The 26,967-nt window shown below is 39.8% G+C and overlaps 2 protein-coding genes across 10 annotated transcripts; one reads left to right on the top strand and one right to left on the bottom strand.

The window, feature by feature from the left end:
- Positions 1-117: 117 nt before the first annotated feature.
- LOC136448299 (heparan-alpha-glucosaminide N-acetyltransferase-like) lies at positions 118-14,540 on the top strand. Of its 4 annotated transcripts, none has more exons than XM_066447685.1 (19): positions 118-247; positions 846-875; positions 2,961-3,169; positions 3,860-3,990; positions 4,671-4,795; positions 5,498-5,579; positions 5,701-5,764; positions 5,981-6,102; positions 6,417-6,493; positions 7,033-7,063; positions 7,382-7,533; positions 7,971-8,083; positions 8,716-8,837; positions 9,102-9,225; positions 9,519-9,605; positions 10,528-10,602; positions 10,872-10,942; positions 11,538-11,650; positions 12,246-14,540. In XM_066447685.1, the coding sequence occupies exons 1-19, from the start codon at positions 184-186 to the stop codon at positions 12,419-12,421; spliced, it is 1,968 nt and encodes a 655-aa protein (XP_066303782.1). In that variant the 5' UTR covers positions 118-183; the 3' UTR covers positions 12,422-14,540. The 4 variants fall into 4 exon arrangements, with proteins under 4 accessions (XP_066303782.1, XP_066303779.1, XP_066303781.1 ...); XM_066447682.1 differs by having other exon boundaries at positions 8,674-8,837; XM_066447684.1 differs by lacking the exon at positions 12,246-14,540 and adding an exon at positions 11,894-12,045 and having other exon boundaries at positions 8,674-8,837.
- Positions 14,541-16,987: 2,447 nt separating this feature from the next.
- On the bottom strand, positions 16,988-26,753 carry LOC136449223 (dentin sialophosphoprotein-like). Of its 6 annotated transcripts, XM_066449118.1 has the most exons (10): positions 26,305-26,753; positions 25,632-25,745; positions 23,556-23,936; positions 23,066-23,179; positions 22,818-22,931; positions 21,220-22,458; positions 21,037-21,102; positions 19,328-19,458; positions 18,649-18,792; positions 16,988-17,835 (listed from the first exon to the last, which is right to left on the bottom strand). In XM_066449118.1, the coding sequence occupies exons 1-9, from the start codon at positions 26,726-26,728 to the stop codon at positions 18,658-18,660; spliced, it is 2,718 nt and encodes a 905-aa protein (XP_066305215.1). In that variant the 5' UTR covers positions 26,729-26,753; the 3' UTR covers positions 16,988-17,835; positions 18,649-18,657. The 6 variants fall into 6 exon arrangements, with proteins under 6 accessions (XP_066305215.1, XP_066305209.1, XP_066305210.1 ...); XM_066449112.1 differs by having other exon boundaries at positions 21,037-22,458; XM_066449113.1 differs by having other exon boundaries at positions 16,988-17,446; positions 21,037-22,458.
- Between the last annotated feature and the right edge of the window lie 214 nt (positions 26,754-26,967).

Genomic DNA, 26,967 nt, shown 5'->3' with positions numbered 1-26,967 from the left:
ATTTGAAAACTTAGATAGCATTCTTTGCATAAAGTTGTGCTTTGAAATACACACCTATTTTAGTATATAATTGAGTCCATGAATTAAAACTTTGCTTTGCTTTGGAAAAAAACAAATCACGTAACTTCCCCCCTATCATATCAGTGGACTCGCCCATCCGGGAAGTCATATGATGTTGACAAGATGGCGGCTGTGTCGGTCAGAACAGTCGGCAAGCTATTGTTTTTCTTCACTTTCTTCTCAACAGGTGAGTTTTGCCCCTTATTTCTCACACTGCAACAACATTCACATATTTGTTCAACAATCGCAAGCGTTTTGTTCGGCATGAAAGGCTAGATAGTGGAGAAAAATGTGATTCGCCTGCGCGACTTGAGGAGACACTCTTCCGGGGCATGGCACTTTTCAGAACTCCTTCATGCTTATCTTTCCAAGACTTCTAAAATGTGTTGAAGCAGTGCAAGACGTTCAAAGATGCCTTAGCTCGTGTCCTAAGGAAAGGAGAGCTTTTGCATGTCTCAAGTATGACGTGGGAGTTGTCGGGGGTGTGGCAGTTACTAGTATACTTGTTTTCCCACTGCACGGTGTTAATTGGGTTGCGAAGTTCAATATATTTTAACACGTTATGTAACGTTATTTGTTTAACTTACAAAATATAGACTGGTCTTGAAGTTATTGTCCCTTTTTTGCCAGTTGTATTCCTGCTCTGGGCAGAAACTCAGCTTCCGTTATGTATGTGTGAAGTTCTAATGAATTAAAATAGTGCAATGATCTGAACGATAATTTCATGCAAATTGTGAATATGATATTATGAGCATCGAATTATGTCTGCTTTCCCTGCTTTACAGTGACTGTAGGATGGCTGGACCAATTAAAAGGTAATACCAATCAATGCATACCAACGCATGGTGATTGTGTGATTGTTACTAATTTCCTAACACATAGCCGTGGCGACTAACAAAGGGAGTTTTTGCTTGATATTACATATACTTTCCCTTCTTAGTCGTGGGGCAGTACAGAATTTGACTTCTACTCGAGCGACGCCGGCCTTCAAACTTGCACGCCGGGTCCGATTCTTGTTCTCCCTGAACTCCCAACGCCCTTACCTGCGACGGCGGGCACTTTAGCGGCGCCGGAACCCCCATGTTAATCCACAACAGGGCTTGATGCGGCAGAAGTCAATGAAAAACAACATCGGGTCCGCCATTTTTGGTCTGAATTTAGAGGGAGAGGAACGTCATCGCTACGTCATCGCTTGTACAGCCTGATTGGTGCGTTTACTCACATGACTGGGCTTGACCAATCAGGCTGTACAAGCGATGACGTAGCGATGACGTTCCTCTCCTTCTAAATTCAGACCAAAAATGGCGGACCCGATGTTGTTTTTCATTGACTTCTGCCGCATCAAGCCCTGTTGTGGATTAACATGGGGGTTCCGGCGTCGCTAAAGTGCCCGCCGTCGCAGGTAAGGGCGTTGGGAGTTCAGGGAGAACAAGAATCGGGCCCGGCGTGCAAGTTTGAAGGCCGGCGTTGCTAGAGTAGAAGTGAAATCGTGTCGTGCCCCACGACTAAGAAGGGAAAGTATATGTAATATCAAGCAAAAACTCCCTTCGTTAGTCGCCACGGCTACCTAACACATTGCTTCACCCAAAGCTGGTTATGTGTTTAATTGCATGGAATATGCAAGGAGTTTAACGTTATACAGACTATATTAAACCTCCTTGGAAAATGATATCTTTTTGTGACAGATGTGTTTTTGTTTAACCTGAACACTTGATGTTAGTTAAGTTATACTAATTTGACATTTGTTACTGACTCATAATACATGTAGATGATTTGTTTAAATGTTTGATAATGTCTCACACTCACAGCATCCTTGCGCATGCATGCTTGTCAAGTTTTGCAGCTTTCCAAGTTGTATGATCTTTGCATGCAAAAAGCTAGATTTAAAAACAAAAACAATGTGATGCAACAACATTACACTTCTCGGCCTTATCAAACACAGCATAAAAACAATCCATTAATGTAACAGACAGACAAAATTATCCATACGTAGCTGATTCATTAAGTACAATACATGTAGTTACAAACAAAACTGTGGTCAATATTGAAATCTCAACAACTTATACATTACAAGTCAGGACTTGATATCTGAAAATTATCAATGATAATTAAACATACATATAACAGAGCTCATTGAATAGGGAAATAACATCACAAAAGTATTTCCAAAGACGAAATATATGTAAGTAAAAATAAGTCGGTAGTAATGTTTTTTGTGCAAAATCAACTGCTATTGTATTGAACATGCTACTAATGTGTAGCCTAAGTAAACAGTCATATGACTACTCTTTTCATTGATGCAACAAAGTACAGGGGCTTTTGAATGGTCATGTAATTTTCTACCTACTCAATGACATGTAAGTCACCTGTATGGAATCTATTGATATCTGATTGAGTTAAGCTACAGTACAAGGGTTGCCATAACAGACAAATTCCATAGCTACTCTCCTAATTTATTGAACTGCAGTATCAACTTTGAATCTGAAGGCTACCTGCAACAAATTAATGGTGATATTGTGGGAGATTGGGAATTTAGGATATTCCAGGTGAAGAATGGCTATCAGACTCCGGCTGGTTTTTGACATGTTTTTAGGCGTTTTAGTTGGGCCTGTCATATATTTTTCATGTCACCAACCCACGTGTCCCACAAAACACGTCAAAAACCAGCCATACCCATTCCTCTGCTTGGAGAGTACTTTATACCGGTATCTATATCCTTGTATCTTCTCTAAGACTTGATTGTACAGACTTAGTGATAGGCTGCCGGACCCACCCCTCTGCTTGGAGAGTAGATAAAAAGTTGGACTATACTTACAGTGACACAAAGAGCCATTATTCAACTTAAGACTTTTCCTGTATTCATAACTTTTCTGTATTCATTGCTTCTTCTTGTGTTCCAGTAAAGGCAATAGACTCCCCAACAGATGAGGAGATTCTTCAGTATCAGCAGCAGAGAGCAGTAGAATATAACATCGTTCCACCATCCAGTAGACATCATCACCATACAGAAGAGGTACCCAGAATGACGATGGACACAGCCATCCTCAAGGTTAACACAAGTCTGGATTACGCTGTCCAGATATGGGCTGTGTCTGCTGAGTGCCACAAGGTTAGTAATAGTAATGTTATCAACTCTTTCCACAAAACACAAAACAAATTAGGCTCACTGAAGTTTTGAGTTGTCCTACAGTCCTAGTCCTAACTGGTGCAATATCCAAGTGAGTAGAGTGTTTGCCTGATCAGCCACGCCCGCACCCACAAGGGCGACTGAAAATGTTGGACATCATCATCATTCAGAGTGTTTGCATTTGGTAGGTCTTGAGTTCAGTCCCTGGCAGAGTCCTGCCAAAGACTTAAAAAGGAATATAAAAGGTTTTAAAAACTTTCTCTGCTTAGCATTTGGCATTTGGGAAAAAGTATGGCAGTTGCACACACCCACTACCAATGGACTTAAGCTCCTAGCCTCTACCAGGCTCCGCGAATCGCTCCAGGTAAGTAGTAGAAATTGTCCAAATAGAGTGAATAGTATGCCAAGGGTACTTGGCTATTGAAAGAAGATCAGTAGGCGACGTCGCTGTAGTGATTGCACAAAGTTGTGCAGCTCAGGGCTACAGAAACCGAGATGAGTGCCGAACTATGGACGGGAAATAGTGTACTTTACAATGCTCTTCACTTCAGGAATAGTAACCAACTGGTTTTGACATGTGACTTCATGGACATGAGACATCAGTTTGAAATCCTGCTACCAAAGTCAGAGATATATGAAAGCTTAACTTTGTCTGTTTTTTCTGTTTTCCAGTGCAATATGTCCTTTATGATGGAGGTTGATCCCACCATTCCAACTGAGCCCTTCCTGGTACAAACAGCGTTTATGACGCACATTTCCATTGTAAAAGACAACCACGATGGGACAAATGAGTCCATCTGCAGGTAGTTTACAATGTTGTATCTTTAGTTTATCAGTTTTTTTGTTGTAATGTCAGTCTCCTTATATTCCAAAGCAGAATTACTTCAGTTTGCATCCAATTGTCTTGAAATACTGTAGGTCTTGTTTCTTTCACTGTAATTGTATGTTCATTGTTTTCACGGTCACCTCTGTACCATGAACTTATCATCACGGTGAAAAACGTGTTGTAATATATGATTCCTCCACACATCCGTTCTGTAAATTACTTGCTGCCACCGTGAAGTTGAAGTTGAGTGAAAATATCAATTTTCGTTACTTCGTAAAATTTTGCTACCGTGAAGATAAAGTGAATTACAGTATCCAGTATTCATCAAAGGTTGGAACTTGATACCTGTATCTTTTTAACACAAATTTTATCTAAGCGCTTATTTTGAAAGAATTATCGTCAATGTGACCTGTGTTTCGATAGGTAACAATTCAGTGGAATAATTCAAAAGTATGGTTGAAGTTGAACTGTGAATTTTTCTTTTAAAGGCCCAATATGTAAGATTTAGTCAATACAGAGAGTCAATTTTTCTACCATTTCTTTATACAGTGAACATTGTAGAATGACATACCGGTACCACTTTTGCACCAAAATGTTACATATTGGGCCTTTGATTTTTGGGAGGGGAATTTTCTGACTTGTTATGTTCTAACTCAGCTTAGACAAGTTGTTTGGAGAACATGGTGAATACCAGATGTTCATCAATGCCAATGGACCAAGTGCAGAAAACAAGTTTGACTGTCCTGTGTATGCAGATAAAGACCCCATTGACAGCAACATTCGTAAGTATCTGTATCTATATAGCCGGACTAACTGCCCTCTGCGTAACAAACCAGCTTTGCAGGTGCACGGTGCGACAGCAGCTGATTATATTATTACACTGAACAACCTGTCACTCCTAACCTATACACCTGCTAACCTATGAGTAATATAGAAATGTTCCTACTGATTATGAAAATCAAAACATTACTCTGAATTTGAAAGAAACACGAGATTTGGAAAATGTAATGAGGTCTAAATATTTTATAGTGTCCTAGTGACCACCGTTTTGACATGTATGTACTTGACTAAGTGGCATCGTGTGGCGTAATGGTAGAACACTGTCAAACAAGGGGACCCGAGATCAATCACAGGGTTGCCCCTAGACATGTCTGGACATGCACCCCGACGTTGTGCCCTTGGGAAAGGCACTTAACACAAATTCCTTCACTTCACTCAGGTGTAAATGAGTACCTAGCTTTGGTTAGGGACCACACCTTTTTTGAGTAGGGCATGCCCCGGTGTGTGATGGTCCAAACCTTACAGTCTCGTGTACGTCTTACGTACTGTGCTTGGAGTCCTCAACTTAATGAGGTTAAGCACGTATAACGAAGAAGACGAAGTATGATGCAACAAAGAGATATTCAAAACTGCAGTCTGATCTTTTGTAGCAACATTGCACAATCATACATAATATCATAGTACGTGTATCTTGACATTTTCAGCCATCCTGGTTGCCTTCTGCATCTATGTGGGACTAGTTCTCATCTTCTTGGCTGTCAGACAGTTGTATTATACAATTGGCAGGTATGTAACAGTTTCAACTTTCATAATCAATTGTCTGTGTGTTCATTTTTCTGATTTGTGTTGTTTCATAAGTTCTTTTATACCTGCTGGTGCTAATGTGTCCTGTCCCTCCACACTCCAGGTCTAAGTATGCTTGGTTCATTGGATACTTTCCATTTCGAGAAACCGACAGATTGGTGAATTCGGTAAGTATACATAATATCACTGGTCACTGAATTTGGGAAAACGTTTAGAATTTCAAATGTTATGTTTTTCCATTAAGATAACCTATTCTGCAGCTGTTACACTTGAAGAAGGGGGTCAAATCTATTTGCTTTCGTAGTGTTAGGCATAACGCCCTAATACCCTGCTAGCTATTAGCCTGGCCCACAATAAAATGTGTGTCATTCTCATACTCACAGGACTTAGGAGCACCGAGTCCCTCCTCCACAGCTACAGAAGACGGCAGACCAGTGCCCAACTCCACTGCACAGGCTGCTCCACAAAGACTGCGTAGACTCAAGTCCTTAGACACATTCAGAGGGTATGTCTGCACAACCTTCTACGGACTTCAAATTTGGTTTTAAACATAATGTATGACACTGTCTTGAGCCATGGATGTATTGATTGTGGCTTGTACCCTCCCCAAAGGAAATCTTTTTAACATAGGGGAAATGATATGTAACTGTGTTACAATAATTATTCCCCAAAACTGAAAAGCTGTCCTTATGAATGCATGTAAGTTTTTCATGAAGGTACTTCAAAATAAGAGACTGTATTGCAATTGTTAGCTTGAGTTATAGATGTGCAAATGTCCATGTATAAGGAGGAAGTTTGTGACTGGTTGGTACGTTTCAGGTTATCGTTAGCTGTGATGGTGTTTGTGAACTATGGAGGAGGGGGGTACTGGTTCTTCAAACATGCCAGATGGAATGGTAAGATCGTTAAAGGTCTTAGTGACATTGTAGGACAATTTAGTTCTTCCACAACAAGTATAGCGTTTCATACAGGGCTGTCTCCAGCTTTAGATTTATTTCCGTCCCAGTTTTCATTCGGGAACACACGTTAAGTTTCATTGTTAAATCTGTCATTTCAAATTTAATTTAAGCTTACATTTTGATAAATTTCATGTCCTGAAGCTCAGATTTCTTTGACGGACGGGGTGAAATTTTTGTCCTTCCCAACAAGCAATTTTCCTTCCTTGGACGGAAATACAGGTCCTGGTGACAGCCTTTGTTTCACATCTACCTTAAAGTTTACAATGTAATGTTCATATCTGTTTGTCAAACATATTGCCAGCAGTTCTTTCATCTTCTTTTTCAAATGTTTGTATTCTGATATATGATGTCTTTGGAGTCACATACTTGTCAGCTGACCTGATATTTGCAGCCAAAGTTTTGAACCAGATGCCAGAAAGGGCTTTGTATTGGAATAATTGAATACTATTAATAATTCTTTTCTTTCTTTGTTTCAGGCCTCACAGTAGCAGACTTAGTCTTTCCCTGGTAGGCACATAGTTCTTAAGATTATTTTTTTGTAACAGCTAAGGTAGTTTGCAACATAAGAAAAATTCATACATTGTGTTAAAGTAAGTCTCCTTATTTTAATAATGAGATAAAGGGAACAAAAGATACAAAATTTCTAATATTTTGAAGTGACAGACTGAGTATGATACACTTAAAGCTTACTGTGTTTGTTGTCCTGTAATTCTTATATGTATTCTGTACTTGAAATATTTGGTTTAGATTTTCCAGATTCCTAGACTGAGCATCATTTTACATCAAAGTTGGCAAGAGTTTGTTGACAAGGATTTTTTTTTTTAGGTTTGTGTTTATAATGGGCACGTCTATCGCGCTGTCGTTCCGGAGGCTACTGAAGAAGGGCGTGTCCAGACCCAGTCTGCTGTGGAAGGTCGTCCAGAGGACAGTCATCCTGTTCCTGTTGGGACTCTTCATTATCAACACCAAGAAAGGACGTGAGTTCAGACTCTATCCTTCAGATTCAGAAATTCAGATTACCACCATTTTCAGGGCTTGAAATTCAATTTTGGGAGTAGGTGCACAGAAAGAATTTTTTTTTTACCCTGTTAAAGTATCCTTTGGCACCAAGTTTGTTAATTTTAGCACTGGCAGTATGAATTGTTTGTCAATGACAAACAAGACCACAGCATGTCCATGACCAAAGATACAAAAAACAGAAGTCCTGCTGCAGTACCAAGGTTGGTCACCAGGAGGCCCAAAATTGGCACTTGCCCACGTATCAAATGTCATTGCAAGAGGTTCTTAAGATATTTAACGGACATGCATGTAGACACAAATGCAAACAGAGTAAAAACTGTACCTCCATTTTTCATAACAATGTTTTGTTTTGAAAGGTTATCTGACATTCTTCACCCTCTATCACCTGTCCCAGATAACTCCTGGACCACCCTCAGGATCCCAGGGGTGCTACAGAGACTTGCCCTGACGTATTTCATAGTCGCCCTGATGGAAGTGGTCGGAGCTACAGCAGAGGACAGGAACTATGTATGTACACATTTTTGTCTTTTGAATATAGTACGGTAGATCAAAGAGAACTGCCCATCTCTCAAACTTTCTTACACCTCATCCCTTCCTTTCCACTCTCCTAGTGTCTTTCACTTGATTGTTTCCCTTCCCTTCTTGTGTGCTGTCTCCTGTTCCCTTATTACCAGTGCCTCTGACTTCAGTACATCATTATCAGTATTGTGTGCCCTCCCCTCTTTCCACTTCCTACTCTACTACTACTCTTCTCTATTTCTTCTGTACCGCCCTTCTTCCCTCTTATCTCCTTTTCTCCCATTCTCCCATCCTGGCAGTTTCCGTTTCCCTTAATTTGATTTCACTTTTGATCATAAAGAAACTGCCTAATTGCTTGTAGTGAAATAAGAATAATCATGATAAAACAAAAAATTATATTTGTGGCTTTAGTTGCTGTGAAAGTGGAAGTCGGCTTGAATGTGCTCAGTACCCCTCTACCCCTCCTAATCCTGTACCAGAGGACCCTCCTACCCTACAGTTGGTGGTGGTATTGGTCCACAGCTGCCATGTTACCCCCCACTAACACCCTTTCTCTCTTGTATGTTTGTGCATGAAAGTCTTGGAAACCCCAAGGCTATCTGTCCCTGTACCTCTTACAGACCTCGCGGATCGCGCCCATCCGTGACATCGTGAACTCCTGGGGACAGTGGCTGGTCATGGTCGTCATGGTGACGCTCCATCTGGTGCTGACGTTCTGGCTAAAGGTCGAGAACTGTCCAATGTGAGCGTTGTTTCTTCTTCTTCTTGTTTCATTGTAATCATATGGTTTTTAATTCAGCGCATGGCAACTGTGATTTCTATGTTATCTTGTATCTGATTTGGAGCCCAAACTGAGAATGTGAAATTCCATGCAAGGCCATTTTGTTTCTAGATGTATTTTATCCATGCATCGCAAGGGAAAGTTGGCAAAAAGTCCAGTTAGATACCAGCTTTAGAATGTAAGGTGTTTCGGTTAAAAACAGAAACTGATGTTTGCCCTCTTCAGTGGATACCTGGGCCCTGGTGGTCTGTCTGACATGGCGCACTACAACTGCACGGGCGGGGCAACAGGTTACATAGACAGATACATCTTCACTGATGACCACATCTACCAACATCCAACACCGATTGTAAGGCACTACCCACACTTACTACCTTTGCCATGGGGGTTATGCTTTTACCTGTATTTCTTTGTCTACTGGTTTGCTTATGGGGTAATTAAAAAACGTACAAATATGTTTTTGTAAGAAAAACAGTCCTAGTCAACTCGATGTACCGGTAACATCTTAAATAATTAACATCTTAAATAATTAAATGCTAAGTTCAGTAGATAGCTATGTACTGTATTTTTGTAGTGAACAATAATAATGTACCTAGTCTTGGCAGCATGTCTCATACATGTATGTCATTTTACATTGTGTAGACTGTTTACAAGACGGAGGTGCCCTTTGACCCGGAAGGACTTCTTGGCACACTGACGTCTGCTCTACTCTGCTTCCTGGGACTTCAGGTACTTAGACGTACAACCAACCAAAAGTAGAGTTTGGAAGCAAATCTTATATATTAAATATACTTTAATATCATATCACATTATAATACTAGTAGTTTGTCATCAAATTGGCTCAGGATTTTATTTCTCTATACATTTGCTTTAACTGGGAATCAAATTAGAAAACTGTCAATGAGTAACTGTCAAATATCACTATGAATATCAAATAGACAAAGGCAGATGAATATTGTTAGAGATAAATGAAAATATCATATACAGGGAAGCATGCTCAGTCTGTTTATTGGCTAGTAATTAAACTGTACTGTATGTTTACCAAAAAGTAGTAGTAGGCTGTATCAATGATATAAGACTTACTGAAAATCTTTAAATGTTTGCGGTGGTTTTATTTTTGCGTTGACATCTTGCCGTGAAATCATAACACCACAAATGTTTGATTTGCATTTCAGTCTACAGAATTGTTTCAACAGCAAACATTGAACACCTCCTTCGGTATAATAAAAATAAAGAAAATATAACGGCTCTTGGTGGATGTGCAGATATTGGCACATTGATGCACCAAATCCGTAGTGTGTTTTTGGCACACATTTAGACAGATTAGGCCACACCAATTTAATATCTTGGTCTATGGATTTTTATTTTCAAAAAAAAATAAAAATTTTAGAAAAAAAAAATCATGAAAACAGAAGGCTAAAATTTTTTTTTTTTGGAAAATAAAAATCCATTAACCAAGATTTTAAATTGGTGTGGCCTTAGCCCAAATGACTCGGTGGGCAACACTCCACCGTCAGGGAAGGTCTTGTTAAGCGCCTTTCTTAAGGGCACAATTTCGGGGCATGAACATGAGGGAGTAAAATAAAGCCACCACAAAAGTAAATGCTTTTACAGTACCTAGTGTGATGATTGGTTGATTCTTGTGTTGCAGGCTGGGAAGATCCTTTTGACCTACACACAGAATGGCGCCAGGGTGGGCAGGTTTATAGGATGGGCTGTAGCCACGGTCAGTACTTCTCTATAGACTTCCATGGCCTTTTATAGAATACAGTCAAACCTGGCCAGGCAACCACCTGGCACAGGCAGTCACTTCTAGTCCACTTAATCTGCAAGCTGATCTATCAGTGGCAAGGCAGTATCAAAAGGGCAAACCTGTGGCTTTTGGTTTTGGTTTTGACTGTTTACAGGGAGCTATAATAATTTGGTGATTTACTGTGTGATGGTGTAGGTGTAGGTAGTTGTGTTATATTGATGTTAGAACATGACTGTTTACAGGGGGCCATTGGTGCTTTACTGTGTGATGGCAGGCAGAATGAAGGATGGATTCCACTCAACAAGAACCTGTGGTAAGTACACTTAACATTGTAGCGTGCTGAATGATTTATAATCCTGTAAAGTGTGTTGAATATAACAGATATTTTTAGTGGTAATACCATATATAGGATATGTGCACTGTACACTACCTCCATGAAGAAGGGGTTTGTTTTTACGTATGAATAAGATAGCTATTTATTTTTACATTGCGTGTATCTGTGGACAGGCTTTGTCCTTATAAGGAAAGGTTAACAGTTTGGACCCCTGGCAGCTTCTTTCAAACTACAGATGACAAACATTAGCCTGGATGCAAGACCCCCAATCTCTAACACCTCATAGGTTAGAGATTGGGGGTCTGGCATCCAGGCTACACAAACATTTGTTTGTTCATTTCTTTGCACAACAAGAAAATACATAATACGATAAACAATAGAGAAAAACAGGTTCAGGAGGAGGGAAAAGCATATATGTATACGAGGGCCTCCTCCTCTATATTAATCAAACTTAATTATAATCCATAAATAATATAGCAAGCCATGTCAACACTATTGGAGAAACCATGCTGTTTTGATCAAGGTTTGCGTTCTCTACATTTTACCAAAGTTGATTCTTTTGTGCCGCGTGCAGGTCGCTGTCGTTTGTGCTGGTTTTGTCCTGTTTTGCCTTCGTGCTGCTGTCGGTTTGTTACATCATCATCGATGTCAAACAGTGGTGGACGGGGGCTCCATTCTACCAAGTTGGTAAGGCAACTAACTGTCAGGCTGTACTTATAGTTACTGCAACTGCAAAAGTAGACAGTGATCTAACTTTGGCATGCTAAGTAACATAATAACCTTTGCTCAAAACGTTTTCACCATAACTGTTTGTTGAATTGTTAACTCAAATTCTGAGCTTTAAAGAAAATAATTCTGATATGATATATGTCTTGTCATATAATGTGTGGAAACCCCAGTTGTTGTTAAATTGTTTCCCCTGTGCTGTAGGTATGAACTCCATCCTGGTGTATATAGGCCACGAACTGTTACAGTGTGAAACTCAAGCAATTGATAAGTTGTTTCCCCTGTGCTGTAGGTATGAACTCCATCCTGGTGTATATAGGCCACGAACTGTTACAGTGTGAAACTCAAGTAATTGATAAGTTGTGTCCCCTGTGCTGTAGGTATGAACTCCATCCTGGTGTATATAGGCCACGAACTGTCACAGTGTGAAACTCCAGTAATTGATAAGTTGTTTCCCCTGTGCTGTAGGTATGAACTCCATCCTGGTGTATATAGGCCACAAACTGTCACAGTGTGAAACTCCAGTAATTGATAAGTTGTGTCCCCTGTGTTGTAGGTATGAACTCCATCCTGGTGTATATAGGCCACGAGCTGTGTGCAGACAAACTACCCTTCCAGTGGGCGGCCTTGTCAACACACGCACATCAGCTGGCCACAGACCTGGTCGGGACTACGTTATGGGTTCTCATCGCAGTTTGGCTGCACTACAAGAAATTCTACCTCAAGATATAGTGACATCCTCCAATCATTTTGCTCAGTCAAAGTCTTACTGTACAGTTTTTTTTATCCATTAGCTTTTTTTGTCCTTGCAGGGAATCACAAATCTCTACTCTGTACACTGAAACATAGCAATGTTGCAATCAATCTTCTCAGTGTCCTACTTTGAACTGAAACAGTACAGTTTTTTTACCTCTTTGACTTCCTTTCCTATTGTAGGGAAACAGAAGTTTAAATCTCTACTCTATACGGTCAAACATATCAAAGTTAATTGAAACATCCTGACTAGTGTTTCTGGTCTCCAAAATGCTTCTTCTTTAGCTGGTTAGCTTCATTAGTATACCAACAAACTAATTTAAAAAGCATTTATTTGTTGGGAAGTGTCCTATAGTATATAGTGGATGGAAATGGCATCAAAAGTTATGGCTGTAAGTGTTGTATACGTTAACCTGAACCAGATTCTGAGGGGAAATCATATGTGGTCTGTCTTATATTCCAAAAACTACCATTCCAATATGTTGAAGGTTAGACATACATGTAAGTTGCGTATAATGTATGGAGATTACTTCTGGACATTTCATTTGTGACATCCTTTGCCCTTTTCTCAGTGTTAGAGAATAACACCAGCAAAAATGGTCAAACAATGTTAATATTATATAAATCTCAGCTGCAAGAACTGTTCAAACAGTGCTTTGCTTGAAATGTCCCCAAACAATCTCCTTAGTTTTTATCCAGCTGTGAGGAATAACCTGTCTGTTAACTACCAGTGTGTGGTATTTAGTATACAGATAGGCATGACGAGTGGCTAGGCTAGCGGACAGGGTTCAATTCCTGGCATTCCTGGCTAGACGTTGTGTCATCTACATGACTTCCCTCACATCACCCTGGTGTAAAAATGGGCACCTGACTTTGGTTTGGGAGGTACATATAAAATGCAGCAGCCTGAGTAGCCTGAACTCAATCAAGCTCCTGTAACGGCTTGCCACCCTGTAACCGCATAGCCGCGGGGAGGGGACAGCTGGAGTTTGCGTTATACAGACTACAGCCTGAGTACCAGCCTCCGTAGTGACCGCTGGCTCAAAAAAATTTGTTAGCAAGCGCTAAAAGGCAGTGGAAAGAGAAGGATTGGCTCCGCCTTTCAATACTATGCCCTAGACACAGTGGATAACAACCCACTGCCCCTATGGCATCAAAAGGATACGGGAAACCTCTACGTTTTTTAACTACGAGTACCATTCCAATGTTAAGATGTTACAAGAAGCTGGTCCTTTTTTATTCATTTTCTAGTTAGCACAGTTTGTATTTACTGTGTAAACAATCAAGTAATGGAAAATATTGATGATTATATGACACTTTTGAAAACAGATATTTCTACATTTTGTACTTAAATTCTTAGTATGTGTACAAAATTTGTATGTATTTTGTCAAGACTGTATAACTACTGAAAGGCCATATAGTGTAATGTTATTTGGGGTAAGAGGTAAACTTATGGCACCAAAATGTATTGGTGACAATGTTGAACATACAAGATGGGAAGAGTAACAGATAAATGCAGTATGGGAAATGTTTGTTTAATGATGGATTTTACATGGTTTTAATGACAGTATTCCATGAGACTGCAATATCACATTAGGCCACACCAGTTTAATTTCTTGGTTAACAGATTTTTTGGGTAAAATTTTAGCACGAGGACATCATTAAAACAGAAAGCTGGGGTGAAAACTTGCACCTGACCCTGTTCACTCCCTGAAACTGTGTGCACCAAAGTACAAACTTTCCTCTGAGATTCTGTTTTCATGTTGATTTTCCAATCTAGCAACTTTTTAAAAATTCTGTTAACCAAGAAATTAAATTGGTGTGGCCTTATCATGGCTGAATTCTAGTAAATATATGTGCCAAATCAAATTTTAGGTTGGGGTATTTTAATGAATTAAAAAATATACTCATCCACAGACAGATCATTTTGTATGTGGGTAAGATCATTTTGTATGTGGGTGCAATCTCTAACTTTGGTTGTTGTTAATTGAAAACTGGGGTCAGTCAAGGAGAGGTTCCTCCTCAGGAGTGACATTGGCTAGCATTGATGATGATGAATTGTAACAAAAACATGAATTATTGAATTACCAACACCAAAGGCTCCTAGTCTTTATTGTGTTAGTGACTGATTTTCATGCACTGTCCGGACGATCCTTAAGGTTTACAATAGAGGGTGGCCCTTTCAACAACAGAGAGTGGCTGCTTCTACATTTCCTATTCATACATGTATCTGTTCTGGGCATATTTCTTTCCACGCCACCCCGTCTACTGCACTCAATATTACATCCTCATCTTTGAAATCCAAAGGCTATAATAATTTTTCACCTTTCATTGATATTATCTTTCCTCCGTGCAGGGTACAGCCCTCAAAGAAAAGCAGCCATCTTGGTTTTCTTCAGTGGTGTGGCATATTTGATGTATGACAATGGCTACATGATAATAATGTTAATGACCTGCTTTCCTTTGGTCTATGTAGTGTCATAACTCATTGTTGGTTCCTATAACCACCTCATAAACGACCTCAGTCGACAATGAATTATGCCACTGTACAACTCTATATCATTTCACACCTATAATAACATGTTTTTCCTATGGTATATTGTATACTGTTCTTGTTTCTTTCACTGTAACGTTAAGTTCACTGTTTTCACTGTCACCTCTGGACAGTGAACTTATCATCACAGTGAAAAAGCTATTTATGATTCCTTCACACATCCTTTCTGCAAGTCACTTGCTACCACCGTGAAGTTAAAGTTCAGTGAAAATGACCATTTTTCTTACACCGTGAAATTTTGCTACCGTGAACTTAAAGTGAATTACAGTAATCAAGGAGTTCATAGGGCCTTTGTATTAATGAAGAAACACAAACAACTCATCGGTGTCATCAGTTTATTCTTTAACCCCAGAGTTCTACATACAAAGACATTTATATTGGCAACATGTAGACAGTACATTACAAACCAAAGTTCAACCTCGTATGAGGTGCATTCGGGTGAATTACATGTATCTTCAATCGTGGCACTATATGAAAAACAGTAAATCAAAGAAATTTACTTTGCCAAACTTGACAGTTTGCCATCTCAAATGAAGAAGAAAATAATCTATATTTATACAAAATGACTAAAGTACCCTAACACACAACACTTCATATAGCAGGCTGTTGCTATTGGCCAAAAAAAAATGCAGCCATTGAATGTAGTGCATCTAGATACACCTCTTATATTCTAAGTGCATCTGTGATAAATTGAAGAAACAAACAAAACAAGCATAACCATATTTCTAGGATAAACAAGAAGACAGCTCTTCACCAAAAAGTAAGAAAAATTCCTATGCCCCAATATTGCTTTGAAGTGATAAAATATCAAAATATTTTCAAGCATTCTGCACTAAGCAAGTCTCCTATATAAGTCAAGAATTCTTGAAGGGCTTTTCTTCTATGCTATCTACATGTACACTACTAAGGAGCCCTTTGGGTTCAAATATAACACAGTAACTGTCTTTTTAACATTGATGACATTGGTCATGTTCTAGACAAAACATTTAAGGAAACAAAAATGACAGAATTAAATATAGTTCGAAGGTATCTTGCGTTTAGCAAAAAGAACAACATAAGCTTTTACATCCTTCACATTAGCTTGGGTACTTTGTACTAGATAAACTTAATCACCAAACACATTTTGTATGTATACATACATATCAGAGTAAGGCACTATTTTTCTATCATCATTATTACTACTGGTAACAACAGAAAAGTCAATCACATTACATTCCACATTTTTCTACACCTTTGTAACCAAAGAACTGAAATTAAACTTCTTTCAAGGATTTCAAATCTACTAACAAACAAGAGATAACATATTAAGGTACACTGCAAAATATATCACAAAGGCACTGAAGAAAATATACTAACATAAACACTTGATATGATACCGATATAAACATTTACAGATCAAAGTAACTTCTCTACAACAATATAATTTACAATAATCATTACAACCATTAGCATATTGCAAGGTAAAGTTAGACCAACTGTTACTGCAGCTAAAGCCTTTTTGCCTGCACACAAGTATATCTGTCACCAGAAACAAGCTAAATCAAACATGGTACACGTATAAGGGCTAGGGTGACTATCTGTATGTTTTTAATCTAAAAATGGCAAAGGTTTTAGTAGTGGTGACACCAACATGTCATACCATTCATACCGTTAATGCAAATACTGGCTGTTATCTCAATTTTTTCCTTTAACAGTTAAGTACTGATTCTTTTATTAGCTTCCAATGGTGTACAGAAAAAAATGTAAGAAAGAAAAAGAAGAATTTTTTTACAGCTTTCTAAAACCCAGCCACCAAACCAACACTGACTAGTACCAAGGAGGTTTTATAAAACCTCCTTGCTAGTACATTGGCATAGCATTCTGTGACAGTACAAACAATTTAAACACTCTCTTCCAAATACATAACAAAATTTTCCAAAAGCTACAAAACCAGAGGTACCCTCAGACAACAGGCCAGGTACATGTAGTTTTAGAGTGTTCTCCAGAGACTGCAAGGTTTGAATTGGCTTTAATATTTTCAGACATCTACAGCACAGTAGCAGGAATAAACAAATGTCCCCAGCAATTCAGCCCCCTGACGTACATGTACATACATACAATAGCATTATAAACACCCTGCATTTCAGCTTGAAAGAATCTCAATAACAACAAATTGAATCTGGATGTTAATACATGTAACATGCTTTCACATCCTTAACAAAAACATGCACTATTTTACAACTTTGACTTCTTTCTGATAAAAAACAACAAAGGTGTTTTTCTTTTTTTTTGCCCTCATTTTCTTGGAGTATAACGCAATCATACCGACTTTGTGTATAAAAAGGTAGCATTTCGCTGGCATTTCCTTGTTTCTTGAACAGATTCACGGAAGTACATTTTCCTTCCTTGGGCACACTACGGGGACCGTACAGTAACTATCAGAGTGCATGCTTGTGGGGCTGCACTGGCACCTGTTAAAGGGAAGTAGAAATGGTTGTTCCCCTTGTGAGCTATCAAAACAAAGAAGCTACCACCACCAGCACACCACACATGATGCAAGGATGTACATTCAATCTGATAGAAAAATAGCTAATGCTTACAACTACATGTAGAAGCTATTGACTAAGCATTAGCCTAAAATTGTTACTTTTGTCTACAACAATTGCTGAGAGCAACTATATATCATTCAAGCCTTGGTCAACAAAACTCATACATGCACAATCATATAAACATGAATTCTATATATAACATCATTTGCAGGCAACGGCTATTTCATGCCCTGATATGTAAATCTTTCTGCTCGTCTGTCTTGATGCTTGAGTGTTTCACCTTAATCCCTTACACATGCGCACAGGCGTTACTAAAGCAGGGAGGAAAAACAAAAAGAGCAACATGAGAAGAGAATTCAACAAGGAAATGTGCATTAAGGGAAACATGGGTTGGCAACTGAAAAAAGGAGACATTAGACTAAAGTGCAAGAGGGCTGGAACCATGCACACTAATTATAGTGCGACAAACATTTCACATGCACCACCTAGCAGAATGAGACAGATGTGCAGCATAAACTGGATGTAGACTGTGCAGTCCACTGAGAATGACTGCCAGGCAGTGCTAGTATGTTGCAGGCTATCCTACTAAGCTGCATATCATGGAATAACAACTTGAAGGTAACCAAACAAAAACTGTAACAGGCAACAGTCTAGCATTGCAATGTGCCCAGAACATAGTCGACAACATACATAATATTCTGAAAAGCACATATCCTTCATTTTCTATTGGTACATGTACTAAAAGATTAATCTGAGCACTATTACACTGATTTCAAATCTTGTACAGTCATGTAGCATTAAAAAATGTTCACCATATTCCCATAGGACAATCATCTGATAGTGACTGTGCTTTCTCACACAAAACCAGAATACACAACAAGAGAGCTGAGTACTCTAAACCATGTTTTAATGTTAGAGACCTCTGTTGTGCTTAAGAAAGGTCTCTGCTTCAGTGATAAGTCAGCTTTTTTGTCTATCAAGCTCTTAGAACTTGATAACATTTTTTGGGACAAAAGTGGAGTATCAAACTTTCTCCCTGTCCGTACATTTTGAGAAAAGTGTTCTGAACATCTGGTCTTGTGTGAGAAAGTAAAGACTGGAAGTCTCGTTAAATGTTGTCTAACCTTTCTTCCCTAGAAAACAGCATTCTTTATGCTTGGCATAGCTTCACTCACATTCTGGTCCAGCCTCTTGTATCCACCGCCGCTGGGCCGCCGACTTTTCCTGTCACGTAAACCTGCCCGCCCTTCAATAATGATGGCTATGACCTACATAACAAATAAATACAGGTCATCCGTGAATTGAGTACTAATTGAGAATACATGTAGTTTCATCAGGTTGGTAAGTCACCGAATAAAATACTCTAATATAATAATTGTACATTGTACACATCCAAATGTTGTATTCAACCGACATTTTGGTGACTGTCTGTCACCTTTCTCCGGATTGACTGGTTCACTTTGCACTGCAGCTAGACGTGTCCCAGCTTACATATGCAATCTGCGGCACCCATCTTTAAAAAAAAAGCTTTCTTTCCAAAAAAGAAAACTATGCTTCTTCAAAAATTTCAGAACCCACACATTACAGAAAAAGTTGGCTCCTTTGTCTTCTACAGCTTACAAATAAGTCAAACCCAACAAATTTACATTTAAAACCTTCAGTTGGCATTTGAAATTGAATAGCCACATGCACCACATTGTCATTGTTTTTTTTAACAGTATTCTAAGACTTGTCATTTGTAATCAGCCTTTTGGTATACATTTGCAATGGCCTAATTACATGTGTAGGTAAAAGAAGGTTTACCTTTTGTCTATTGTGATAGGTGACGTATCCGAGAACAATCAGTACACAGAAGGTCACAAAATACGCCATGAAGTGGCCTTGTTTCGGCTCGTCCTCCAAGTCGTAAATATTAGCTTGCGCGCCAAGTTCTTCTGTAACAAAGAACGGAAACAAAACAAATATTAAGCGGTGTACATGTTGAATGTTCTGGTCTTTTCAACACTGTTTCATTCCAACTTGAAACTGCTGTCATGGAGTGTTTTAATCACAGTTCAAGCTGATCTTTTGAACTTTTTTGAATAATTCTGTACACTTCTTTAGTTGGTCATCAGCACATGAGTGATATAAACTGCTACTTAAACGTTCCAAATCACTCCATCTAACTAGTATAGTAACATCAACAAATAACAACAGATTGAAGTAACAGATGTTGCATTGAGAGACTGCCAGAAATGCACATGTGTTGATTGGAGGTTAATTGGGTTCTAAATCAATGGGGTTTAATTCATATACAGACAAAAGCAGCAGAAAGGGCATGTGTGCAACAGAAGTATGTATGTGTATGTGCACCAACCTTAGAGCAGACAGACCCTTCCACAAGTCACTACCAGTACTAGCATAAGTCTGCCACACAAAGTCTAACACAGCATGCTTGTTATATTAGATTCTAAGTCTTACAGCAGGCAAGTTACATGTAGCAGAGAAGAATGTTAGTGTTAGTCAGGATAGAGAGTTTGTCTTCCTAAATGTACATTCTCTGGTGGCTACAGTGCATAATTTTATCCTTTTTTTATTCATAAAGGTCTGTAGAGGACTTTGTGAATGCTCCATCTCTAGACTCCACAATGAAATATGATGAATTTAGCTGAAGATGTACATACCCATCACTCATCAGGAAAATCAATTGGCAAGCAAGTCTGCAAGCTCTAAATTACATTTTGAGCAGTTATTCACCTAGTGTTCTCTGATTGTGCAATTTTAAGGAATCAGCCCATGTTTGCAGTGACAAAGTGTATTGGAATAAGGAATGGTTCTGGCATCAGTACACTCAGTGATGAAAAAAGGACAGGCAGCCAAAAAATAGAGCAAGATTAAGAATACTCTCAAATGTGTGAATCAGTCATTCTGTTGTTTGACGGAATTCTGTTGCTAATGACAGACAAAAATCATGGTGACAGTTTCATCTTGACAGCCAGAGGCGGCATGTCTAGTACGAAGACTTAGGTCAAATCATCTTAGGAGAAAGGGTTTGGTGAGATGACAGAGAAAATGCAGGGAAAATCATGATGGTGTAAATGTAAAAAATGTGAATTTTGTCTAATGTGGTGTAGCAGGTATACTGATGACTCTTTACATACATACATACATAATCATACTCTAACGAGTTGAAGTTCTGCTTCCAGTATTCTCGGTTGATGACTCTTTGAAAGAGTTTAAAATTCAAGCCGGAGACTTTCCATAATCGTATCACAAAATGATCACTAAAGAAGCAACAAAACTTGATAGAAGCTTGGAGCGTGGACAGCAGTAGACTTGTCACCAATGTTGCAGTAAGATTGCAGGATGCAGACATGTAGCACATGTATCACTGTAACTAAAACTAGCCTAATAAGGCTTTTCTCACCAAGATATTCACTACAAAAAGGTACATGGAAGTTATTTAGTAATGTTGAAGACCTGAGCTAAGTACCAGTAAAGAATTACTTGTAGAGTGGAATTGTTTTTCTTACCTTTCAATTGTGCTTGGTCATTTCCATGGGGGTGGCCACCATCTCCGGGCCAGTCACCCCCACCACCTGCAATGGTATCACCATCATCATGGTTAATAAAAGTATCGTCATGTTCGTCTTCAATGATGCCCCTGTTGTTGTAGTCTTCGTTTTCATCATTGCCATAATCACCATCCAACTCACCATCTCCCTTATCCCCTCCATCAACCATTTCTTCATCATATGCATCATCTCCTTCTCCTTCTTCGAAGTTGGGGGGTGGTACCTGGTTTTCTGGACCAGTGTCTTGTTGATCTGTATCTCCAGCTACTTCTTCAAATTCATTGCCAGTGTTGTCAGTCTCTTCTGTTTCCTGATCAGTGTTGACAGCCTCTTTGATTGCTTGTCCTCCTGTTTCTTGACCAATATCAGCCTCTTCTCCAAGACCAGCTTTGCCAGCCTCTTCAATTGCTTCTTCTCCTGCGTCTAGACCAATGGCAGCCCCTTCTTCAAGACCAGTCTTGCTGGCCTCTTCTATTGGTTGTTCTCCTGCTCCTGGACCAATGGCAGCCCCTTCTTCAAGACCAGTCTTACTGGCGTCTCCTATTGGTTGTTCTCCTGCTCCTGGACCAATGGCAGCCCCTTCTTCAAGACCAGTCTTGCTGGTGTCTCCTATTGGTTGTTCTCCTGCGTCTGGACCAATGGCAGCCCCTTCTTCAAGACCAGTCTTGCTGGCATCTCCTATTGGTTGTTCTCCTGCTCCTGGACCAATGGCAGCCCCTTCTTCAAGACCAGTCTTGCCGGTGTCTCCTATTGGTTGTTCTCCTGCGTCTGGACCAATGGCAGCCCCTTCTTCAAGACCAGTCTTGCTGGCGTCTCCTATTGGTTGTTCTCCTGCTCCTGGACCAATGGCAGCCCCTTCTTCAAGACCAGTCTTGCCGGTGTCTCCTATTGGTTGTTCTCCTGCGTCTGGACCAATGGCAGCCCCTTCTTCAAGACCAGTCTTGCTGGCGTCTCCTATTGGTTGTTCTCCTGCTCCTGGACCAATGGCAGCCCCTTCTTCAAGACCGGTCTTGCTGGTGTCTCCTATTGGTTGTTCTCTTGCGTCTGGACCAATGGCAGCCCCTTCTTCAAGACCAGTCTTGCTGGTGTCTCCTATTGGTTGTTCTCCTGCGTCTGGACCAATGGCAGCCCCTTCTTCAAGACCAGTCTTGCTGGCGTCTCCTATTGGTTGTTCTCCTGCTCCTGGACCAATGGCAGCCCCTTCTTCAAGACCAGTCTTGCTGGCATCTCCTACCGGTTGTTCTCCTGTGTCTAGACCAATAGCAGCCCCTTCCTCAGCACCAGTTTCTTCCTCTGGCTTGTCCTCTTCAGGTCCTCGTTTGTCTACAGACTGCTCCTCTTCAATCCCACCAGGACCTCCATCAACAGTCAACTCTTCACCTATGAGGAGAATGTTGAAGAAAAGTGTTTTGTTTTAAGGTACTGTTTTGTGTGATTTGTTATCCTATTCCTACACCAAAACAACAAAGGACTTCAAATCCTTGACATAAGAGCATAATGATCAGGTACCGGTAGATAAAAAGAAAAATTCAGCCTCATACACAAATTACAACACCATTGAAAAAAGAAAGTATGAAAGCAAAACTCGCATCCACTCACAGTCAACTCACTATCTCCTTTTTAAAAAGCGCAATTCCAACATTTCTAGTTATATAGACTTTTTCAGTTCTCTTGCAAAATGTCTCTTGTCACAATGACTGTGCAAGGGGTTTCACATTTAGAATGGAATTGACTGTCACCTTTAGCATCATTATCATTTGTCTCTGCAGCATTTTCATCCTCTTCCTGGTTAACCATGAGGTCCTTATTCTCTGCAGCAGCATCAGGATTCTTGTCTGTTTCATCCTCATTCCCTGTGATGCAAAAAAGATGTTACAGTGTCAGCTTTCTCAAGGGGCAGCACAAACTAATGTACGTAAAGTTACTAGCATATGTTATTGAATGACTGTGCAAGGGGTTTCACATTTAGAATGGAATTGACTGTCACCTTTAGCATCATTATCATTTGTCTCTGCAGCATTTTCATCCTCTTCCTGGTTAACCATGAGGTCCTTATTCTCTGCAGCAGCATCAGGATTCTTGTCTGTTTCATCCTCATTCCCTGTGATGCAAAAAAGATGTTACAGTGTCAGCTTTCTCAAGGGGCAGCACAAACTAATGTACGTAAAGTTACTAGCATATGTTATTGAAAGAAAACTCTGATGAACTGCCTGGAAACTTGAGTCTGATTGATCATATCACCATTGTTCCTTTACCATTAGCATTGTGCCATACGCCACAGGAAGCTTGAAAGCTTGCTCCTCTCCATTTAAAATGGTACTTTGTAATGACCATGCATAATCTATGAGATGGGCATCATGGATATGATTGACAACAGAGCTGATTGGCAACAATGGCAAGTCAAGTTTTCAAACTTGTTTTAGCTTCTTGGGACACTCCCATTAAATAATCTTATAAAACACAGATAAAATGCAAACTAAAAAGGCTTTTTTCTTCACCCTCCTCTCCAGGGTTGTCTGCATCCTTCTCTGCTTCCTGTACAGTCTCTTCCTGTGGAGCATCCCCACCTGTCTGGTCCTCCTGAAGACTTCCACCTGTGTCTTGATCCGTGTCATCATTCAGAAGACTACCATCTATCTCAGCATCTTGTGCCGTCTCCTCTTTGCCACCTGTTTCAGCATCTTGATCCGTTTCAACCTTGGGAAGACTACCTGCCTCATCCTGCTGGGGGTTGTCTTCTTGAGGGTCCTGCTGGGGTTCGTCTTCTTGAGGGTCCTCCTGTGGACTATGGCCCGCCTCAGTTTCTTCTGCCTCTGTGTCAGCAAACAGGTTTCTGCTTTGGTGGACATTTTCTGTAACTGACAAAGAAACATTCCCTTTAATGAGATTCTTATGATTATGATTAATAGCGGTAGGATAGACATGATACTGCGGCAGTGCCTTTATTCATTTATCTATAAATCTAATCTCCACTGATGCTGACTAAGGTTTCACCTCTAAATAAAGATTCTACCAGGAGAAACCAGTAAAACGAGTGTTTGTTTTGCATAACCGGCAAACCACCTTTCATGTGAATCAGAAACAACTTGACTGTGCAGCTGTACAATGTTTCAAACCATTTGCCTTTTCCTGATGGACGGTTGGATTGAAGCATTAGAGTGGAGAGGAAGGTGGTGGTACACAAGTGGCTTGTTTGTGGCCACAGAGAACATCGTTAGTGTGCTTAGGGGAAACCTCAGTTCTGAAACATTCAGAGTCACTTATCACTTAAAAGGCCAATTGCTTCCCTAGCTATATATTATGCTATCATTTCTGTTTTACCTTTTAAAGTCATATGTACATGTATGCAGCAACCCTAAAGCTACATTGTACTAGAAATTCCCAACATTTTGCAATGTCTCAAATGGACATGCATGTGTATGTCCAAAGACTACATGACAGTTACAAAACAGTTCTGTACAAAACAACTTTCCATACATCTTTGTCTAGGTCAGCTGGGTGATAGTTTACATATTACTACTAGTACATGTATAAGCATATTTATCAATACTAAGTACATGTAGTAAGTACAATTTACAACTTTTCCTTTTTTTATCATCAGTACCCCTTGTAATTTCCCCCCATTTTCTTGGATCAAATTTTGCTCAGCAGATAGCCAGGTAAGAAAGACTGAGACTTGAGAGACATTCTAGCTTTTGTCCTTCCTAAGTACTGGGCAGAAAACTGGGCTGGCCAAACTATTGGAACAGGATGTACTTCAAACAAACAGTATGAGATACACCTTGAGGATGTACCCATACAGCCATCAGTTGGTAAATATTATTGTTGGCACAGAGAATGTTTAACGTCTACATTTGATTGATGCTTCTATACTCTGTAAGGAAAGTGAGTGGAAAGTTTGGGGCCAAGTGACCCTCTCTGGTCTGAGAACAGCACTTAATGTCTCTTGACCCACATGAGGGGTATGGGAAAAGGTGACCACCTTTGGCATGTAGAACAAAAGGACAACAGTGCGCAGCTAACATGGAGTCATTTGGTACAAGCAAAGGTGAGATTTACAAAGCTACAGAACAGCTAAGACATTTTCTCTATTTCTGAAAAGTGTGTGTGTGTGGAGTCTATAGACCCAACAATGAACGAATCTCATGCTAGCTTTCCTGTCAGCATGGGAAAAATTGCAGTCTCTAATTATAAGCAAACACCTTTTATCTATGTTAAAGAACCCAATTTTCTATAATTCAGAATCAACTTGAAGCTGTATATTAAATTTCAGCCTACTGTGAAAAGAGCAAGGAACCCCTACTTGCTAAATTGGTGACCTACTTACCAATGTGATTGCTAATTATAATGTTTCTTGAAAAAGACAATAAAGTCAAAACCGGTCGAATACCAGTCTCCGCTGTCATTTTCCCAAGAACTACCAATGATGCTGATTATAGCAGGTTTACATGACAGACTTGTCAAGATCTTAGAACATATGCTCACTGTTGTGCTGTGCAGGAGAGTAAGGAAATACATGAAGTCATGAACTCCCAAAGTCAAGTGTTACTCACGAATATGTGTCTCCCTGTTCTGGAGCAGCTGCAAGACACCATCACACACAGGGAGGTGCTTCTCATCACAGACTCTCTGACATGTGTCCTCATCTTCTGACAACAGGAACAGTCCTGCGGATAGTTATGCATTTTTTTTTACATTTGTCAGATGAACTCAGGTGAAGTACAGATAATAAATACACACAATAGACACAAAGGTCTCCACTTTTAGTTTTCATTAGAATTTTGTTTCATGACTGTCAAGAACATTATGAAAGTGATCACCATACAGTGACATTAGTACAATACAGCTTCATGTACAATGCTGATCATAAGAGATAGACGATGTCATTGTCAGAGACACTTTCAAAGCACCAATTAGATACATTTAGCTTAACTCGAGCAAATTTGACAAGTTGTCTTTACATTGTCTGATAGCGTGACCATCTATATTGAACCTTATCTGATTATAGAACTTCCTTGCTTTTCAAATCGTCATAAATTATCAGGCATTCAGCACAATCAATGTTTTATTCACATTACGTCACATGTTTTTAATTTTACCTACTGTGATGGAAGGTTGTCAGTATAGGTAAGATTCTCGTGCCTCTTGTCCAACCAAGGAGGTTAAATATATCCTTGGTCCAACATACCTTATACATGAGCCTCTGTATAGCCAAATTTCACTCACCTAGATATTTCTTCCGCTCTTTGCCGATTTCGTCCCTCAGTTTGCTGAAACTGTGACAGAGGTCCTCAGTTGTTGACGCCCCAAGCTGGAGTTGAACAGGTTCGTTACAAAGGGACACGCTCTGTTTGTGAAAAAGTTCGCAAATTGGCGTGATGGGCGGCATATCCGTCTCTACTTCGTACACACTGTCACATGCGTCCAGGAAAACTTTCCGGAATTCTGTCGAAGGGAACATACAGTTCTTGGCTGTCCACTCCTGAAACGCGACCTCTCCGACGGTAAATTTTTCCCTCCTTTGCCTCTGTGTCCTCTCGACTGAGAAGCCATGGCAAGATGAGGTACAGAAAACTAGAAGGACGAGAAAAAGCTTCATTTTGGGGAGCTTCGACGGGAACTGCGTTCTACAACTACCTGTCGACGCCATCTTTAATTGTCTGGAATGTTCCAATCGTCTAGAGGGTAACATCGATGGTTTTATACCGAAAATGTGACCTCTTCAGCCCACAAAACTGGACCAACAAGCAATAGTACCAATCAGTAATACTTATTTTGGTTAGAATGAGGGGATTTTAGTCGTGTTGACTGCATTTTGCTGTTTATTTACTAGAAGAGGATGTCGCCCTGTAGATAATGGTATGGCTCACATGACAAGATCCCGCGTGA

The sequence above is a fragment of the Branchiostoma lanceolatum genome, chromosome 14 (assembly GCF_035083965.1).
Source record: "Branchiostoma lanceolatum isolate klBraLanc5 chromosome 14, klBraLanc5.hap2, whole genome shotgun sequence".
NCBI classification, from domain to species: Eukaryota; Metazoa; Chordata; class Leptocardii; order Amphioxiformes; family Branchiostomatidae; genus Branchiostoma; species Branchiostoma lanceolatum.
The sequence above is the reverse complement of the archived record's forward strand: the minus strand, read 5'-3'. Positions and strand labels throughout refer to the sequence as shown.

What these genes read in the sequence shown, in the direction of transcription:
- LOC136448299 (XM_066447682.1), top strand. Translation starts at nt 184, where the DNA reads ATGGCGGCTGTGTCGGTCAGAACAGTCGGCAAGCTATTGTTTTTCTTC. An exon ending in TCCTTAGACACATTCAGAGG is followed by an intron (nt 6,103 to 6,416) that starts GTATGTCTGCAC and finishes GGTACGTTTCAG; the next exon opens with GTTATCGTTAGCTGTGATGG. An exon ending in CAGCAGAGGACAGGAACTAT is followed by an intron (nt 8,084 to 8,673) that starts GTATGTACACAT and finishes TGTGCATGAAAG; the next exon opens with TCTTGGAAACCCCAAGGCTA.
- LOC136449223 (XM_066449112.1), bottom strand. Translation starts at nt 26,728, where the DNA reads ATGGCGTCGACAGGTAGTTGTAGAACGCAGTTCCCGTCGAAGCTCCCC. An exon ending in AGAGCGGAAGAAATATCTAG is followed by an intron (nt 25,746 to 26,304) that starts GTGAGTGAAATT and finishes AACTATCCGCAG; the next exon opens with GACTGTTCCTGTTGTCAGAA. An exon ending in AAATGATAATGATGCTAAAG is followed by an intron (nt 22,459 to 22,817) that starts GTGACAGTCAAT and finishes TTCTCCTCATAG; the next exon opens with GTGAAGAGTTGACTGTTGAT.